General features: G+C 43.7%; 1 protein-coding gene across 16 annotated transcripts in view; it reads right to left on the reverse strand.

Annotated features, from left to right (window-relative positions):
* The window catches only part of LOC5566335 (titin), a 446,003-nt gene that overhangs the window by 79,457 nt on the left and 348,098 nt on the right, over positions 1-18,448 (reverse strand). For 7 of the 16 annotated variants that reach the window (XM_021841034.1, XM_021841035.1, XM_021841045.1 and 4 more), the window contains 5 exons: positions 13,961-15,785; positions 13,514-13,875; positions 10,524-13,268; positions 8,502-9,981; positions 119-565 (listed from right to left, as the gene is read on the reverse strand). In XM_021841034.1, the coding sequence (XP_021696726.1) occupies positions 119-565; positions 8,502-9,981; positions 10,524-13,268; positions 13,514-13,875; positions 13,961-15,785 (6,859 nt within the window). The remainder of the gene's footprint in view (positions 1-118; positions 566-8,501; positions 9,982-10,523; positions 13,269-13,513; positions 13,876-13,960; positions 15,786-18,448) is intronic. The other 9 variants (XM_021841039.1, XM_021841036.1, XM_021841038.1 and 6 more) reach the window with 8 other exon arrangements.

Below are 18,448 nucleotides of genomic sequence, written 5' to 3' on the forward strand. Positions count from 1 at the left end.
CTGAACAACGAAAGCATTGATTACGGAAAATCCCAGAGCTACGACATCGACAACTCGCAACATTCAAAGGACAGGCAAAATGGGACACAGACAGTGCAAGTGTGACGCCTCCGCTAACCTGGAGTGCTGCACCGAGACAGTGGCCGGAAGTAGCCAACTCGGGGCGTCGAACGACCACTAGAGCTTCCCGGTCGGCTGTATCTGGCCGGATAGCTGCAAGGCGGCGTCGATTGGTGGCTGTAGCGACTGGCTTGCAGTTCCGGTGCCGGAACGGAAGCCGACCGCCGGAACGGCGTGGGACTACAGTTGCGGGCATAGTCTTTGGTGCGCTCGTGAATGACCGGAACCTCCACCGAGGAAGCACCGGAAGGTCCGAATGGGGACGCACTTTGGTACAGTGGATGTTTATGTTTGGTGTTTCCGTTGGTGAGTTGCTTTTGGTTACGGCTTCGGCTAGTGCCGGCAACAATTCGGTGGCCTTCGCCCGGGAAAATGATTCCGAACTCGTAGCCGAAATCGTACTTGAAGTAGATGATTCCGGTGTCTGGATCGACGTGTTTGGTGCCTGTGTCGGTGTCGAGCCATTTTTTTGATGCGAGTGAAAGTTTTCGATTTTCCGAAGGACAGTTATGACATGAATTATACGGGTCGGTGTGATTTATGATTGGGATTTAATTTTGCGTTTCACGAAGTTTGGGTGCCGAATTGTTGGTTTTATTGCATCCCGACACATGAGGCGGCAATTGAGACGGATGGGGATGAAGAACACGAAGACATGTGTTGTAATCGAGAAAAAATGGGATGTTATTTATAAAATCGCACGATGACGGTGGAAAGAGTTTCGAACAATGAATGACTGTTGGCAAACGAAAAAAATGAAACTCACAGAAAATCAACAAAATCAAAAGATTTCTGAAACGAAGCAGGAACGCTCACAATACAAACTCAAAGAAAAATTAAACAAATCAAAGCAAATCATACAAGTAATCATAAAATCAACGAAACGAAATAAATTCGAAAAAAATGAGGAAATCAAAACTTTGTTGCATGAATGAATGGAAAGTGGTTGAAGACAGGGACATAAGAGGGGGGATGTGTGCAGATTCAAAAATAGATGCAATTTGAGGCGCTTACGGTCGGAACTGTTCCCACGAATCTTTTCATCGCGTTCGCCGTTTCATGGGCAATACAGCACATTATTCGGTGGACTGTGAAGTTGGATGCAAATTTAGCTTGACGTGAAGATAATTGACATTTAGGTACAACAACATTTGAATTGTAAATGACAATATTAACCTGTTCCTTGCTTTTCCTTCTTTCGATATAGACATGAAAAATTTGTGAACTAAGTAGCTTCCTTAAGATTCAAACGCTCGTGTATCATTATAAGCCTTTAGGTTTTTGTATTAAAGTCGTATACATTACAACAATCATTGAAACACATATGGCTTCAAAATAAACTAGAGTTGAGTCTGGACAATTCGATAAAATTTCTCGGATTCATGCCCAAAACCAACCGAGAGAGGAGAGGACCGGAATAGCCACCGGAAAACCCGTACTAAGTTGCAACACCAAAACTAGGCATGTGACGGCTCAATCTTTATTATTTTGAACACCTATGACTCTTCTTGTTTGATTATAGATTAATGACCTTACCACTTTGGTTAAACCACCGGAATATCCCAGAAATAATCACCGAAGATACCCGGACATTTCAGTATTTGTACAAAAACTAGGCATTTGACAGATTTTCGAATATGTGACTCATCTCACACAATAATGAGTGCATGACCAGTCTGGTTTATTGTAGACAGCAAATTAACCAAGGTATGATCACTGGAGAAATCCGTATTGAAGGACATTTCAGTTTTTGTACCAAAACAAGACATATTACGGCTCAATCTCATTGATTTTTTGAGCATGTAGCCCATATCACGCAATAATGAGTAGTTGACCACTCTTGTTCTTGGAAGCCATTGAAATCACACAGGAGTGATCACGTGGAACTCTTATAGTGTGACGCATTAGTTTTTGTATGCATTTGAAGGTTCAGTCTTACTGGTCTCGCAAATGAATGAGTAAAAGTAAATCTTTAGTAATCACCGAAATATCAGGGCCACCGAAGAAACCCTTATAAAGGGTCAGATTTTTGTACCAAAGTTGGGAATTCGACGGCTCAATCCCTCTTTTTTAAGTTCTTCATTAGTATTATTGCATAGCTAGGTGTTATGTGTTAGAAAACACAATCATCCTAAATTGGTAAAACAAAATTAAGTTTTTATAAACATTTGATTAATAACATATTACATTTCATTTGCCATAGCAGTTAAGAATATTTTATAAGTGAGTTGAATTCACCTGCTTATAAGAGAAAAAACGACTCAATCTCCCTGATTTTTTGAGCATGTGACCTACTCTCACATGGTTACACTATTTTGGTTCTTCGTCGCCTTTGATTCACCCAGGAATGACCACCAGAGGAACCTGTATAGTGGATTCTACCCCATTACCTCGAATCACATTTCCCCGGATGTTTTATTACCCCGAATACGGGATGATGGGTCGTTCGGGGATTTGGAATTCGGGGTTATGTCGTTCGAGTTAATGGCATTCGGGGTAATGGGGTAGAATCCTCATATCACACAATAATGAATAAATGATTAGTCTCATCTCTGGAGCCATTAAAATAACCTAAGAATTGCCATCGGAGAAACTCGTATAGTGGGACATTTTATCCTTTGTATCAATCAAAACTAGGCATTCCACTGCTCAATCTTCCTTAGTTTTTGAGAATGAGATTTATCTCACATAATTATGAGTGAATGGCCAGTTTGGTTTTTTGTAGCCACTGAAACAACCAAGTAACGGCCACCGGAGAAATCAGAGAGTGGAACACATGAATTTTTGTATCGAAACAAGGCATTCGTCGGCTCAATCTTCCTGGTTTTTGAGTTACTTTGGAAGGTCAATTAACCTTCATCCAGCTAACATACTTTACAAAACAAAAATGTGCAGAACTTTTTTTGTTTTTCGATGGATTTAGCAGAAATTTACAGAATTTCTCGAAATACTCTTTAATCCAGAAGGCTGGTGGCTTCAGCAAAGCTATGGAGCAAATCAAGAGCTATCTGGCAATTACAAATCTAATTGAAAATAAATCCACTAGGTGACGCTAGTAAAAACTCTTCTATAATACAAGACCATGGTGAGCTACAGCATTAGTGTCTTCGGCAAATTTGGGAAGCAGGTACAGGGCTACGGGGCCTTCCTTAGCCGAGTGGTTAGAGTCCGCGGCTACAAAGCAAAGCCATGCTGAAGGTGTCTGGGTTCGATTCCTGGTCGGTCCAGGATCTTTTCGTAATGGAAATTTCCTTGACTTCCCTGGGCATAAAGTATCATCGTACCTGCCACACGATATACGAATGCGAAAATGGCAACTTTGGCAAAGAAAGCTCTCAGTTAATAACAATGGAAGTGGTCATAAGAACACTAAGCTGAGAAGCAGGCTCTGTCCCAGTGAGGACGTTAATGCTAAGAAGAAGAAGTACAGGGCTATCTGACAGTAACCAAACCAATAGGGCGATATTCAAAACAGGAAAGGCAATAGATGGCTCTTTTTCAGTGGTAGTACACAGAAAATATATATTGTTTTATTCTACGAAATCGTTCGGTTGAACTACGAAATTTTTCGTTGTTTTCTGCAGCGAAACAGTTTCGTAAAATGTTTGCAACCAGCTTCGTAATATGATTCAAGCTCGAAATCAAAACAAACAATGATTGTTATAATGTACTAAACATTTCGTAATCGAAATTCGTTTGTTTCGTATTCAACATTCATACGCGCTTCTTCTTACCTCCCTTGGCTGCGGTCGTGTCATGTTGTATTTTACAAAATGTGTCTACGAAACCTTTCGTTGCAGAAAACAACGAATGATTTCGTAGATTAAACGATCAGTTTCATAATACTAAACAATTTGTACTACGAATAACACAATAACGCACATCTACGAATTGTATATCGTACATCTTACGATTATTTCGTAAAGTCACTGAATCGCGGAATCCTGTCAGGTAAAAATAATTCGTACAATGAATGAAAATAGCGTTATATGTACGAAATCTTGTTTTACGAAATGAATTTTGGATAAAATACGAAGAGATGTTTTCAGTGTAAAAACGAAACCCTGAAGCAAAGAAAGCACCACGGAAGATGAACTAAACACAAAAAGTTTTGTATTCACTTTACACTTGATTTCTAATCACTACTTTGTTGATCCAGTTGCCTAATTGCAAGTAATTTACGTTTTTTCATTATTTTATAAACGTTTTGACAGTTCTTCGACTACCATTCTTCCATGCGCTTGGGTAGAAAGTTTGAGAAATTTGAGAATCCAGCGTAGCGCGATCAGTGGGAGGAATACAAACAACAGTGTCGTCGCTCGGCGGCCAGTGAAAGAAGCTGAATGTTCGAAAGGTTGTTGCCTGTACTTTTTGCCGCTGGCGCCAACTGTTAGCGTTTAAGAACGAAATAAACAGTCGTCACCCTATTGGGAATTTATACGCTAGGTGGCGCTAGTAAAATTGTTCAATATCTCGAGATCCTGATAAGGTAGTAGGTTGGTGTCTCCGACATAGTTGTTCAGCAGATCAAGGGCAGATCAAGGTAGTAACAAACCTAATTGAGTATTTATCTGCTAGATGAAGTAAAATACTTTTTTTTTAATTTTTAATGTGTAGAGGTCCTGATAATTTAGAAGGTTAGTGTTTTCGACCAAGTTGTTTAGCGGATTAAGGCAGTCTGGCACTAAAATGTCATAATGAACTAGAATATCGTAAACTTAGGCAAAGATCAGTAGGTCGTGTAAGGGCAGTAACAAACTGATTAGGATTTTTTCCTTTTTCTAGTATTCGGCAAAGTTATTCAACAGCTATCAAGTAGATGAAGAGCGATGAAAAGTATAACGCTAATGGTTCCAGTTTTGTAAACTTTTTCTCATAATACTTATTTTCCATACAGTTGATATTTTCGGCAAAGTTGTTCAAAAGATCAAGGGTCATGTGAGGTGGACAACTGAATATGCCGGACGAGGTATTGTTTAGGGAATTTGAATAGTTTTGAAAATTTCGACCACCTTCCTTTTTCCTGATACGGTATTCCTGTCCGGAAGCTGTTTGAAAACAGCTTTCTTATAAGTTTTAAGTGAGAACATCGGATTCTCTTGTTGCGCATTTGTTTGTCATTTTTAAAACTGGAGAGCACAAGGTGAAAACTCTTCATAGCAATCAATTTACATACACTCAACCTTTAAATGCAGTATTTCAGGTTTATATTCATGCATTTTCAATGGAAACACAACAATTTGAAGTTGACCAATTTTTGCGCATTCCATCTCTTTATCTGCTACACAACTTTGCCGAAGACACCAACATTCTAGCACAAACAAACAGACTCTCATCGCTGTCCATCGACAAGCTTTTTAATGATCGATTCGAATATCTGGTAGGTGATCAATCGACCACCCGCAGCGCTCGCGTCGTTTTTGTTCGTGTTTGATGTTTACACATTACCGCCACCTGTTGGTCCATTGGCCAAAATAAGTGTTTTTAGTATTGGGCGTACATGTTTTTGCGATTATGATTTTGATCGCGATTTGTTCTAAGTGTTACGTCTGTTTCTCTGTGATACTAGCATATGAAGATCACGAGATATAGGAAATTTAAGGAAATTTTTTACTGATGCCACCTTGCGGATAAATTCTTTATTAGGTCTGTTACTACCAGATAGCTCTTGATCACCTCCATAAACTAATCTACGATGACGTCACGCTACAACTTCCAGCGGGAAGAAAACCTTCCTTGCGGGCCGTGTTCACAAAAAATGAATGATTTCACAGCGCATTCATCCACGCGATGTTCATCCGGTGAACTTTCCTTCACTGGATGTTGGTCCAGATGTCATTTTATGTAAACACGGCCCGCATTTAGAGCGGAAAAGAAAAAGAAAATTGACAATAAAAGAAGACCGTGGATAAGTTCATAGCTTTGCCGAACACACCATCCTTCTAGCTAATCATGGTCTTGAGCAGTAGCGTAGCAAGCGGGGCGCGGTGGGTGCGGTCCGCACTGGGCTATAGAACAGTACTTTCTAACAGAACATTGTGTTTTTTATTCAAAAGATGGATGGGATCTTGTATAACTTGAGCCTTAGGAAGCCAGGAACTGGCTGGGAAACATTCTATCATTAGCCATGAACTAAGCCGAAATGAATCTTTCTGCACATTTTTTACGCAAAACAGTGTTAAAGTTCCTTTTTTCACATTGCTAATTCGAGGCTCAAGAGCTTTTTTTTTTTCTTCTATTTTATGTATAGGAGTTCATCTAGAGATTGATTTAGAGCTTTTTTTTAGGAATACGTATCAATTTTTTCTACAGAAAAAAATACAAATACAGTTCATTCGATGATTGAAGAAATTTGTGTAAAAATTATTCCTCGAATAGCTCTTATGGCAATTTTTAAGAAATACTTTCAGTTGTTTTCATAACCAATTCTTCTAGATTATCCCAGGAATTGTTCAATAAGTTCTTCAAGGGATTATTTCACCAAACCTGTAAGGAATTCTTCCAGGATTTCACAATGAATTCAACCAGAGATTCCTCGCTAATATCTACATAAATGAGGAGTCCTTTCAAAAAATATCATGTATTATTTTTGAAGAAAATTCTACTTGCTTTCTTCAATCTGAAAATTTATTCAGCCTTGAAAGCCACAAAACGCTACAGCAATCAATTATAACTGTAGTATTTCTAAGGGTTTAACTCGAGACTTTCTCAAGTGTTTGTAGACCTTTGATAGTCTACTCTCTTGGAAGAATTGATCATGAATTTTATTACTGATATCTTTACGATGTTGTTAAGAAATATCCCAGGATTTACTCAAGAGTTTTCTCCAACAATTGGAAAACAAAAATCTTATGCACCTTTTTAGACAAATTCTTATAGAAATCTTGTAACAAAACTTTAAGAACAGAAGTTGGGAAATTTTTCGAGGATATCATTGGAAAAAAAAATCTGAGGGTATCATTGAAAAAAGTTCTGGTTGAGTTCTTCTAGATACATCAAATGAAAATCCTGGAGAAATTTTTTGGGAGGTCTGTGAAGGAATCGTTTAATGTACTCCTGAAAAAAATCTTCGACTAAATAAGTGAAGGAAACTTGTGGCAAATACCTTAATTACATTCGGATGAAATTTCTGAAGAATAATATTATAATTTAGCTTTTATATAATTTAATGCGGTTTATATGCTTCACAATTCCGACGAACTATGATTCCATAAGTTTATAGGATTTATAGGAATCAAGCGGGGTATCAGAGCATTATTTTTACCTTGTATGTCGGGCGATTGTGAGGATCTTGTTTGACAATGCTGCACTCCATTCCTAGTGATCTAAATATGGGTAGTATGAGAACAAATTTCAATAAGCGGAGCCAGGCAAAGTCGGATAACTGTATGATATCGAATTGATAACAACTTTCGTTATCGATGCTATCATTTTGATATTTTGTTTTCAGTAATAACCGAATGATATCACAATTTGTCATCATTGTATCCGTGACAAACATGTATCCGTGACAACAGGATGATAATAAAATATGTTATCACACTTCTTTCCCATAACATTTTTATGAGTCTAAATATGCATATTTAGTTATAAACTTGAACAAAACTACTTCTGTTGGCTTCTTGTGTAATTTTGATTATTCCGGTTAATAACGGAGTAGCAACTACGAATTGTCCGGAATTGCTTAGGGTTATGAATATGTCAATTACTTATTATGGTCAAAAAATGTTCACAAACATTTAGCATCATTCATCGTTGCTTGTACGAACAGATTTTATGTAAAAAAAGGAAATTTAGAAAGTTTATCGAAGAGATATTATCTTGTACATTGCATTGGTATTTTATAAAAGGATAATCGTCATAGACAATCTTATCAATTAATTTATGCTTGAAGGATATTGAACAAACCTCAAAAAATAAACTAATTGAGATCAATATGAATGATTTCTTTGAAATATCATTTACTTATTCTGAAAACAATACATTCTGAATACCTTTTAGACTTTACACACTTAAATTATTTTACGGATTCCTGTAAAATCTCAACAGCTGAACAGTTCGGTGAAATAAATTAACGGAGTACGGTAAATTTTTACAGTATTCCGTGAAAAATCACCGGAATCCGTAAAATTTCGACGGAATTACGGTGTTTTATTTCACCGAACTGTTCAGCTGTTGAGATTACGGTGAAATTCACCGTATGAGCTTAGTGTGTAATGTTTGAATGTTTGTACGCTTTACACTCATTCATATAAAAAACGTCCTAACGAAACCAGAATTTTGCATCCAAGATCACAGTTCCACCGCCTCAAACTGCACGATTTTAAAAGGGACAAAGGACATCAGTTTCATATTTAAAAATAGTAAAAATCGGTACTCACCATACTGGGACACCCGTGACTCCTCGCGGTAGGCCTGTGCATTGCCGTCAGCGGTCGGAGTTGGCGTGGTGGCAGTTGGAACCACAACCGTCGGCACGACTGGCACCTGGTAACCGAAGGCGTTCTTCAGGATCGGCTTGATCGGAGTCTTGCGCATGTCGGTCATCACCTCGTTCGTAAAGTGGTACGCCTTGGTCTTGAAGGACTGGGACATGCTTTCCGCTTGGTTGGTCGCCTTCTGGATGTAGTTGATGGGGGCGACCTTGTGGGCCTTGACGGCCATGTCATCACGCAGATTGGACACGTGCGAGGTGGCGAGCCGCTTGGAAGAACTGGTGAAGGACGACTTGCGATCGAGGGTTTGCGTTTGGAGCACTTCGACGGATTCGACGGTTTTGCTCTGTTGCTGCGTAGAGGCGAGGCTCGAGGCGATTTCGATTTTGGACGGCATCAGCACTGGACCGGTGTCGAATTCCATCGGGGTTTGGATGTGTTCACCGGATCGTGGCACGCTGGCTGACCGTGGCTGTTTGAACTGCGGTCGCACACTGCGGTAGTGCGGCTCGTCACTGTCGGATGGATGTGGAGTCCACAGTGGTCGGATACGGGAACCATCGGATTCGTAGTCACTTTCGCGATACTCACCAGGAGTGAAGCGACCTGGTTTTTGGCCCATGAATTGGCTGCTGGACTCCAGGTTGACGACCCGTTGCGTTTGAGACATGTTTACTACTCGGTTGCTCGTCTCAGTGGATTCCTTCATGTGCAGCGTGTTCGATGTTTCGGTGGCGATCGTGTTGTGAACTGGCTGGCCTGTAACCGAAGTGTAGTACAAGGCTGGCGTAGGTTCAACAGGTGGGAAGGAAACGTGATGTGGTTGTTGCTGCTGCTGTTGCTGTTGGAAGGTCTGTTGCTGATAGGACTGGAAGGACGAAGATTTCTGCTGAGTGGTCGAGGTGCTTTGAGAATAGCTGATCGGTGTGGGTTTTTCGATCTTTTCGATGAACTGCTGGGGTTTCTGGACTGGCGTTGGCTGAATTTTGTCGATCGGGTCGAATACTGATGGCGGTGGTGCGGCTGGACCCGTTTCGTGTGGCTTTGGTGGGTTGAACACCGGATGGACGGGTTTGTAGCCCACGTCGGTTGGACCAGTTGGAGTCGGTTGCCAGACCGGGGTGATCTTTTTGTCGAAATCGCTCTCGTAATCACTCGCCGATGGGTATCCGTTCTGTTGCGGTGTGAAGGTTGGTGCAGCAACTGGCTCAACAACAGGCATTGGAGGCTGTTCCTGAACAACCGGGATCTGTTCAACCACTGGCTGTGGTTCTTGGACGGGCTGTACTGCTGCTGGAACTGGAACATGCTTCAACGTAGGTAGAGGCTCCTCCGTTGGCAGAACTTTCACCGGTTGTAAGTCCTCTGGAAGATCCTTGTTCGCCAGGAAATTCTGTGGTCCTTCTTCTTGAACCGTGACGGATTCCTACGCAATAAAAACGATATAATGAAACCGAAAAAAGGAAGAAAACATAAAAACCAATTAGAAGCAGAAATTTGCAAAGCGCAACAATTCAAGCGAGGAATTTCACATTGACACACAAATTGCTAAGAAGCGTCGTGGTCGTCGTCGTTGTCGTCTTTACGTGCCCGCGTCGATAAGACGTTAAGACTGGTGGTTCTCTTCTGTTATTTTTGCGCGCGCAGTCTGGGTCTACTCGGTGGTGACGTTGGCTGCCGCCGTGTCGAGCTGATCTTGGGTAGGAAGCAAAAATAAACCTTTGACATAGATCGATTTGACTTGCGGTTTGGTCTGATTTTTTGTGTGTTTCGTTAGCACTCACACTCTGTTTGCTAGGGTTACGATCATTCGTTCAAATTTGTGAGGAAAAAATGCGAAAAATCATAAAATTTGGCATGCAAAAAGCAACTTAAAATAAAGGCTCCCAATATGGAGCCGTGGTAAGACATGTCACGCACGATCACGCACACAAACATCAATCAAGAGCTGTCAAGCATTTTGCGAACCTTGGTAACCTCTTCGGTAACGTCGACAGTTTGCTCCGACTGTTGTTGCTGTTCTTGTTGAACTTCTTCGGTCGCGACCGGTGCAGCGTCCTCAACCTTCTCAACCTTCGATTCGATTGATTCAACCTTCTGCTCCTGTTGTTCTTGTTGTTGAGTGGCGTCAGCGGTTGAGCTCACTACGACACTTTCTGTCTTGCTGCTGCTACTGAAGCTTTCAGTTTTTTGCTCACTGAACGACACCACCGTCGTTTTCTGGACCTCTTCCGTGTCAGCCAGATAACCCGAGCTGACTCCGTTCACCTTTCGGCTCACGTCCATGTCACTCTCGCATTCGCTCTCGGTGGCCGTGAATGGACTCTTGGCGGCCACGGTGGGCGTACTCTTAGCTTCCGGCGGCTGATCGAACGAACCAGGAGTCATCCCGGCGGTATCCGACTGTCCCGGGGTCTGTGACTTTCTCCGAGGGCTCGGCGGGATAATCTTGACACCGCCAGCCGGAACACGTTCCGGCACTTTATCCATGCTCTCAAACAGTGACTGTTCGATCTTCTCACGATAGTAGGAGCTCTTGCGTTCGTTCGATTGCTTCGGAGCGTAGCCCATCGTGGGCTGCGGTCCCGGCTCGAGTCCAATCTCGGCCGGGGTGTAGCCAAAGTCGGGCGGGAGAGTCATTGGACGGGTTGGCGACTGGAGCGATCCAACCTGTTGGATCATACGTGGCGACTTGAGGTCCTGCTGTTTGATAGTTTGTTCAAACAACTGTTTCGTTTCCTTGACGGACTTCTTCTTGTATATCTCTTCCTCGATGTGTTGCTGCTGGTGGTGGTATTGTTGCAGCTGTTGGTGATGGACGAATTCCGAGTGCTGCTGTTGTTGCTGCTCCATTTGCATCGGTTGTTGAGGGATAAATTGTGGGGGAGGCAGCTGCTGGATGGGTTCAGGACAGATGGGTTGTTGTGGGATAGGAGCGAGAGCAGGTGTGAATTGGGGCATAGGAACGGGTTCAGGAGCTGGGATTGGAGCAGGAGTAAATTTTGGAATTGGAGCTGGGGCGGGGACGAAAGTATGTTGAGTTGGTGGGAACTCTAGAGGCGTTGCGGAGAAGTTTTGCTGACTTGGAGTGATATCAGGTGGTGGGAGTGGCTTGAACGGTTGTGGGGTCTGGTTGTAGGAAGGTCCAGAAATGAACGAAGGACCGGTGGAGGTCGCAGCAAGCGAGTGATGCACCGGAATGAATTCCGGTTCGGGAATTGGAGCTGGAGCAGGAGTGAAAGTTGGCTGTCGAGGAGGAGCTGGCTTGAATTGTGCGGGAGCTGGAGCTGGGCCAGGAGTGAAGACTTGAGGCTGCGGGGGAGCAGGCTTGAATGGTGCGGGAGCAGGAGCAGGTGTGAAGGTTTGCTGAGGGACCGCAGGTTTGAATGGTTGAGGAGCTGGAGCTGGAGTTGGAGTGAAGATCGGCTTGGGTGGCGCCTGCATGGTTGGTGGTGGAGCTTGGATCGGTTGAGGAGCCGGGAGGGGTTCGGATGGCTTGTACGGCTGGTACTGCATGCTTTGCGAGTACTGCTGCTGAGACAAGTTCGAAGTCTGCAACTGGTGCGTCGTTGAGAAGGATGAATACATCATCTGATGTTGTTGCTGTTGCTGACTAAAGAAGCTGCTCTGCATTGGCTGAAATTTGGATTTAGGCTTTGAGCTTTCACTATCCTCTACGAGCGAATGTTTACGAACAGAAGGTGTAGTAGATGATGATCTAGTGCGTGGTAGTGTACCGAAGCCGGATGTTTTTGGAGTAGTCCAAAGTTTCTCCATTGCGATGGCTTCGGCTGAAGGTCTTGGAGACGAGCTGCGTGCTCGCTCCGGATGAGGTCGACAGATGAGTGGTGGTGCATCGGGTGTTGCAATGATTGTGGGTACCAGGAGAGGGATCGGAGTCGAGTCGGATTTCGGAAAGGGACGATGGGGGTGCGTTTCGACGATCGGTGCATGAGGTTCTTGGTGGTATATCGGAGGAGTCGGAACTGTTACGCCCTGGGGCTGAAGGAAGTCGACACGTTGCGTTGTTTGATAGCTAATTTTGCTACTAGTCGTTGTGGACTCTAAGGTGCTACTTGGTTCAGATGGAAGCTGGGGTTCCGGCGGCCGATAGCTTCGAATATCTTGACCGGGAGTATGTGCGTTATAAATGAATTTCTCTTCACCTACCAGCTTGTGTGTTTGATCGATCGCTACCTGTGGTGATTTGAGTGGTTTGAATGAGGTGGGTTTTGGAACCATTGGTGGTGGTGCCGCAGTTCCGTTGGTTGCGATCTTTTCAAAATACTGGAACGCATTACGTTTCGTTTCGGTTTTGAGTTCTTCTGCCGAAGGCTTTGGTTCCACCTGTGGAGGTGTTTGTGAGGCCACTGTTTTGGCTGATGGAGGTTTTGGTGGTATTGGTGTCTGTGTAGCGTCTGTGCGTGTCGCTACCTGGTCTGTATTGGTAGCGCTTGTCTGTACGTCAGTCTGTGCCATGGTTCCCTCCGATCGGAGTGGAATCGTGGGCGTCTGTGTACGCTGCGAGAAGGTGACTGGAAGATCGGGAAAGTTGACCTTGTGTTCCATACGCATCGTGGCCTCAGTTGTCCGTCGTGTTTCGGTGACGATGGTGGACTCTGTGATGGGACCCTGCAGTTTAGATTCGGCGGAGAACTCTTGACGAGCGGTGAAGCCGGGCTCGCCGGGTATGCTTTCACCAGTTGGTTGAGGCTGTTGTATGATGTGGTGAAACATAGATCGATTGATGACAGATGGAAGTGAGACACAGAGATATGAAGATGAGAAAAGAAATGACACATACGGAAATGTGAATATTAGGATTGGTTGAAGGCTAGAATCATTTAATCACAGAGTCATCACGGCGGTGGTACGATTTTTTTCACTAATTATCCAATCAATAGTTCCCCGAACACTAATAACCGATTAACCACACGCGCACTTAATTCGATAATTACCTGCGGCTCTTTCACGTCAATGAAAGACACATGTTTCTGGGGCTGTGGTTGCGGTTGTTCCGCTTCCATGACAGCAATGTCGGCAATGCTCTGGGCCTCACCTCCCGTATTTCGGGCTACGATCATAAACTTGCCGGCGTCGGCGAAATCGATCTGTTCAAAGATCAGTTTGCAGGTCGGTCCAACCTGCTGTAGCGTGTAGCTTCCTGGTCGAAGAGCTTCTTGGACTGGACGATTGTCCTTAAACCAAGCGACGGTTGGCTCAGGCGTTCCACTCACTTCAGCGTCCAGAATAATACGTTCACCACGGTGAACACTCTGGGCCTGAAGTCGGCGTCCAAACACTGGTGGAAAGATAGACTCTGTGACAGTGGAAGAAGAAGAAGGAAGAAGATAGGTAATAATAGATGCAAGAAAGATGATGTCGATGTCGAGGTGGGTCCTTACTCTTGACGACCAAATCGGCAGTGGTGGATGAAGCACCGGCGGCGTTCGATGCTGTGGCGGTGTAACGTCCTGCGTCGTTTGTCGAGACGTTCTTCAGTTCGACTACAATCTTGTTGAGTGAGTAGGAGACAGCGATGCGTTCGCCATCAGGTTGCAGCTCAACGTCGTTCTTCGTGACTTTAACTTCAGGCGTCGGGTAGCCATCGATGATGCCTTCGAATGCGACGTCGGCACCCTGATCGACGATTTTGCCGTTGAAGGGCGATACGAAGCGTGGTGCTGAACTACGTCTAGCCGGTTTGCCAGTGCTGATTTGACCAGAGTTGGCGATGATCGTTTCATGCAATTCGGAAGCATTGTTGTTCGCGATGTTGAGAATCGATGTTTCCTGCTGGATCATTGGTGGCTGGTTGTTGGCTTGGTGGAATTGCGCAAACTGCTTGGTTTCGGCGATTTCTGGAGCTTGGCCACCGACTTGCTTGAACGAGCGATCCAAATGGGCGGATTTCGAGTGTACCTCGGACTGCGATACTCCATTCTCGACCAGCGTCGAGGAGGAGTAAGACGAGGAAGAAGTGGTTACCTGCTTTTGAAGCGTCACAAAAGACGATCCACTATTATCTACCTGGAGCATTGATTCAGCCGTAATCAGCGGCTGCATGGGTAACAAAGATACTCCAAAAGCGTCAGCTAATCTCACGTAGGCCACACATTGCGCATTTCCAGCTTCATTTTCTGCGAAACAGGTGATCTTTCCGGCCAATTCTGGTGACACTTCCGGAATCGTAAGCACTTGACGATCTCCACTGGTTGAAACCAAGAAGTCATGTCCTTGCACTGGTTGATCGTTGAAGAACCATTTGATCTTCGGTTGTGGTTTACCCACCACAATGCACTCGAATTTTGTCGATTCATGCAACTTCACGACGCGATCCGCAAACAGTTCCTTGAAAGTCGGACACACAACACTATCGCTGAGAAAGGCGGGGACAGATTCAAACTCGGCGGCGTTTATCGATTTCACGATCAAATTCGAGAAACATTTGGCTTCCCCAGACGGATTGAAGGCCTTGGCCGTGTACACACCCTTATCGTCGGGGAACACCTGTTCGATTATCAGTTTCACAACTCCGTCGTCGCGATACACCGAATGCACACGAGGATTTTCCACGATTTCGCGATTGTTCACGAACCACTTGATGTTCGGCCGCGGATCGCCACTGACGGCGCACTCAAACTGACACTTTTCGCCTTCGGCCGCAAGGATATCACTGAGAAGACGCTCGAACTTGGGTGGCGCCCCCAACGCTGGCAGGATACGCTCGGCCGGTTGACGTACAGCTGGTTCCGCTATGTTCAACGGTGTCACAATTACACTACACTTGCTCGAAGCTTCACCAGCGCTATTAATAGCGACGACACGATACTCGCCAGCATCTTCTAGAAATGCTTCACGGATCACGAGCGAACAATGATCTCCTTGGAATAGCAGCTGAAAATCTGTTGATTCCTTCACAGGACGATCACCATGATACCAAATCACTTCCGGTTCCGGTTGACCGACAATCACACAATCCAGGCGTACCGGCTTGCCCTCAAACACCGATACGTCCTTCAGCTGGAGCTGGACGGACGGCTTCACTGGTTCCATATCACTGGCTAGTTCGGAATCGGACGTTTCGTTCGGTAGACGACCCTTCACAACAACATTACACGAGCAGGACTTTTCACCGGCGATATTCTTGGCAGTTAGCGTGTAGACACCAGCATCCTTCAGGAATGCCTCGTCTATGACCAATTGCGCTCTGCCGTTTTCGTAGAAGAACTAAAATGAAAACGGGAAAAATGAGAATTTTCATTTTTCGGCCTTCCTCGGTGAGTGCCCTAGTACGGGGGGCACTCACGATCGCAGAGTTCGGGATCGTTTTTAACTGCATATGTGGTCGTTTGCCTCCCCGCCACAGCTTCCACACAACACAATAGAGTGGGTGGACGACGACATCAGGGACGAACCATCATCCTCGCCCCATTACGACGACGGGATGACGATGATGATGATGTGCACAAGTCATTCAACTTTGATCCCACACGGCAGCCATTAACAAACTAATCAATGAACCACTCTCATTTGCTGCACAGGTGGGTGCGCTCGCCGCGTTTAGTGACGACACCTTCCTCCAAACTACCACCCTGCCCTGTGCAATGTGAGCTCGGTGCAGTCATAAATCACGATTCGCCAGCTGCTACTACTGTTAACTGCAACGACGAAGACGGTAGACAGTGACGCCTGCGCAGTTACGCGAAACAGTTGGAAGACGACACGCAAACATCTGAGCCATGCAGCCTACCGACGGCGAAGACTTGCTCGTCGTAGTCGTCGTTGTAATTTATCTATTTTTAAATATTATAATTAAATTTTACACAAAATTGGAACACCGAGAAGATAAATAACGTCAACTGACTGTCGCCGTAGTGTTCGGTTTCGGTTACGGTTTCGGTTGGGCTGCCACCGGTTGCTGGCAGTGGAGTTTATCGTTGTGATTGCAGCGCAGGGATCTTCGAATAACCGAACGGCAGCGGTGCAGGAAATGAGGGAAAATATCGAAATGCTGCTGCTAAATGGGAGCGAATAGAAGTTTTCCTGTTGTTTTCATCCAAGATCTAATGAGGAGGAATCACGACGGAGAAGGTTGGGGTTTCGGGGAGGAAGGACGAGTAGTAGCTGTGTAGTGGAGAATGATTCGAAAATAGAAGTACTACAGCTGGGATCAGAGCAGAAGTAGAAGCGAAAGTAGCAAGACGAAGAAAAAGAAGGGTAAAAGCAATGTAAAGTTGAGATGAACAGCGATGTCTCTGTGTCCATGAAAAGTGGGACGAAATCTTTCGGTCTGAACGGAGGAACGAACTTACGAACTGATGATACTTACGCACCCGTTTGTTGCACAGGACAGCAAGGGAATGTAGAATGACACTAACGATCGGTGCGAGTTTTGAAGTGATTTTACCCGTCGAAACGCGCGCCGTGGGTGTATGCGGTTGGGACCGGTGTTGCCAGAAGCAGATTAGGATGTTTAGATGATTATCGTTATTGATGATTCTTTATAGAATCTATGAAATTGCTGACTTGAATAAAGTAATGCACAATTTGGACTCTGCTTCTAGCAATTAACACAAATTACCATAAGAATCAAAGCTTATTTGATACAAATAACTGTATCAAAACTAGTATTGATATAATGGAATTTCACAAGGTGAAAAGGTAAAAAGGTCTAGGTCTTTCGAATGTTCAAGCTTAGAGGGCTTCGGAACAGACCTTTTCAATATAATGGACTGGTTCACAGAATGGAATAAGTTTATTGAAATGCGGTATTCACTACGATCGATGTTGGACTTTCTGTAAATGGGGTCTTCAATCCAAAATTTCCGATCTGGACATGAACTTTAACAGGAAGTAGGGGGGTTTGTGGTCAAGAAGACACCTTAAGATATATCGGTTCAAATCATGGCTAATTATTGCAATTTTATAAGACTATTCCACTGTAAGGACAAACTCACCTTTTGTTCTCAATGATGTAATCGATAAGATTTTGAAAAATGGGAAATTCATGATGGTTTGAAGTGTTATAAAATCTACTACTTATGAAGTTTTTCAACGAGGCACGGGGCAAGTGTGCCACTCGTATGGAGCCAGAAGACAACATGAGTAAAATATAACAAATCTGATATATTACTAAAACCTCATCTGAACTATTATTGCTTGAATAGGTACAGATAATAACTGCGGTAAATGTAGAAGTTAATTTTATAATAAACCCGTAACTTATGCAAACAGTTCAGTTTTCGAAATAATAGTTAAAGTCTTCAGAAACCTTTTTAAATATCCTATTTTGATTTCAATTAGTAAAAAACATTGATTTAATGCAATACTAAGCAAAAAACCTTCATTTGGTTTTATATGAGCAAATTGGTGTGTCTCTGTTGCCCCATATTATATACTATTTTATACATGCAAAACTAAATGTCAAAAGAAATTCTTTGAACATTTTTCTTCACGACTGTATAGAGCAATCGTAAATGGTAGATATTATGTGGAAAACTCATTATGTTTTGGATTATATGGTAGTCAAACCTTATCTTCCAGTATATCTTTCCTAAAATATTTGGCAATTCTTGATATTTTTTCCTAGTATTTTATCTAACGCAACATTTACACAAACATGAATTAGACCTTTATTCAAGCTTATCGTGGGTTAAACTTCAGAAAATTGATTTTAACTATATGAAATTGTAGGTGACATTTTTGCCCCGGGTGGCACACTTGCCCTGCGTCCTGCCTGTATTGACACTTTTAAAGACACCTACACTTCAATGCTTCCAGTGTGCGGTTTGCCCTTTGAAAGAAGCACCACAATAGATAGCGTTCTAGTATGCAAATGCCAGGTGACCGTACAATGACCAGCTTCAGAAGCCGCTTCCGGTGAACATGGA

Source organism: Aedes aegypti, chromosome 2 (genome assembly GCF_002204515.2).
Source record: "Aedes aegypti strain LVP_AGWG chromosome 2, AaegL5.0 Primary Assembly, whole genome shotgun sequence".
Taxonomy (NCBI): domain Eukaryota; kingdom Metazoa; phylum Arthropoda; class Insecta; order Diptera; family Culicidae; genus Aedes; species Aedes aegypti.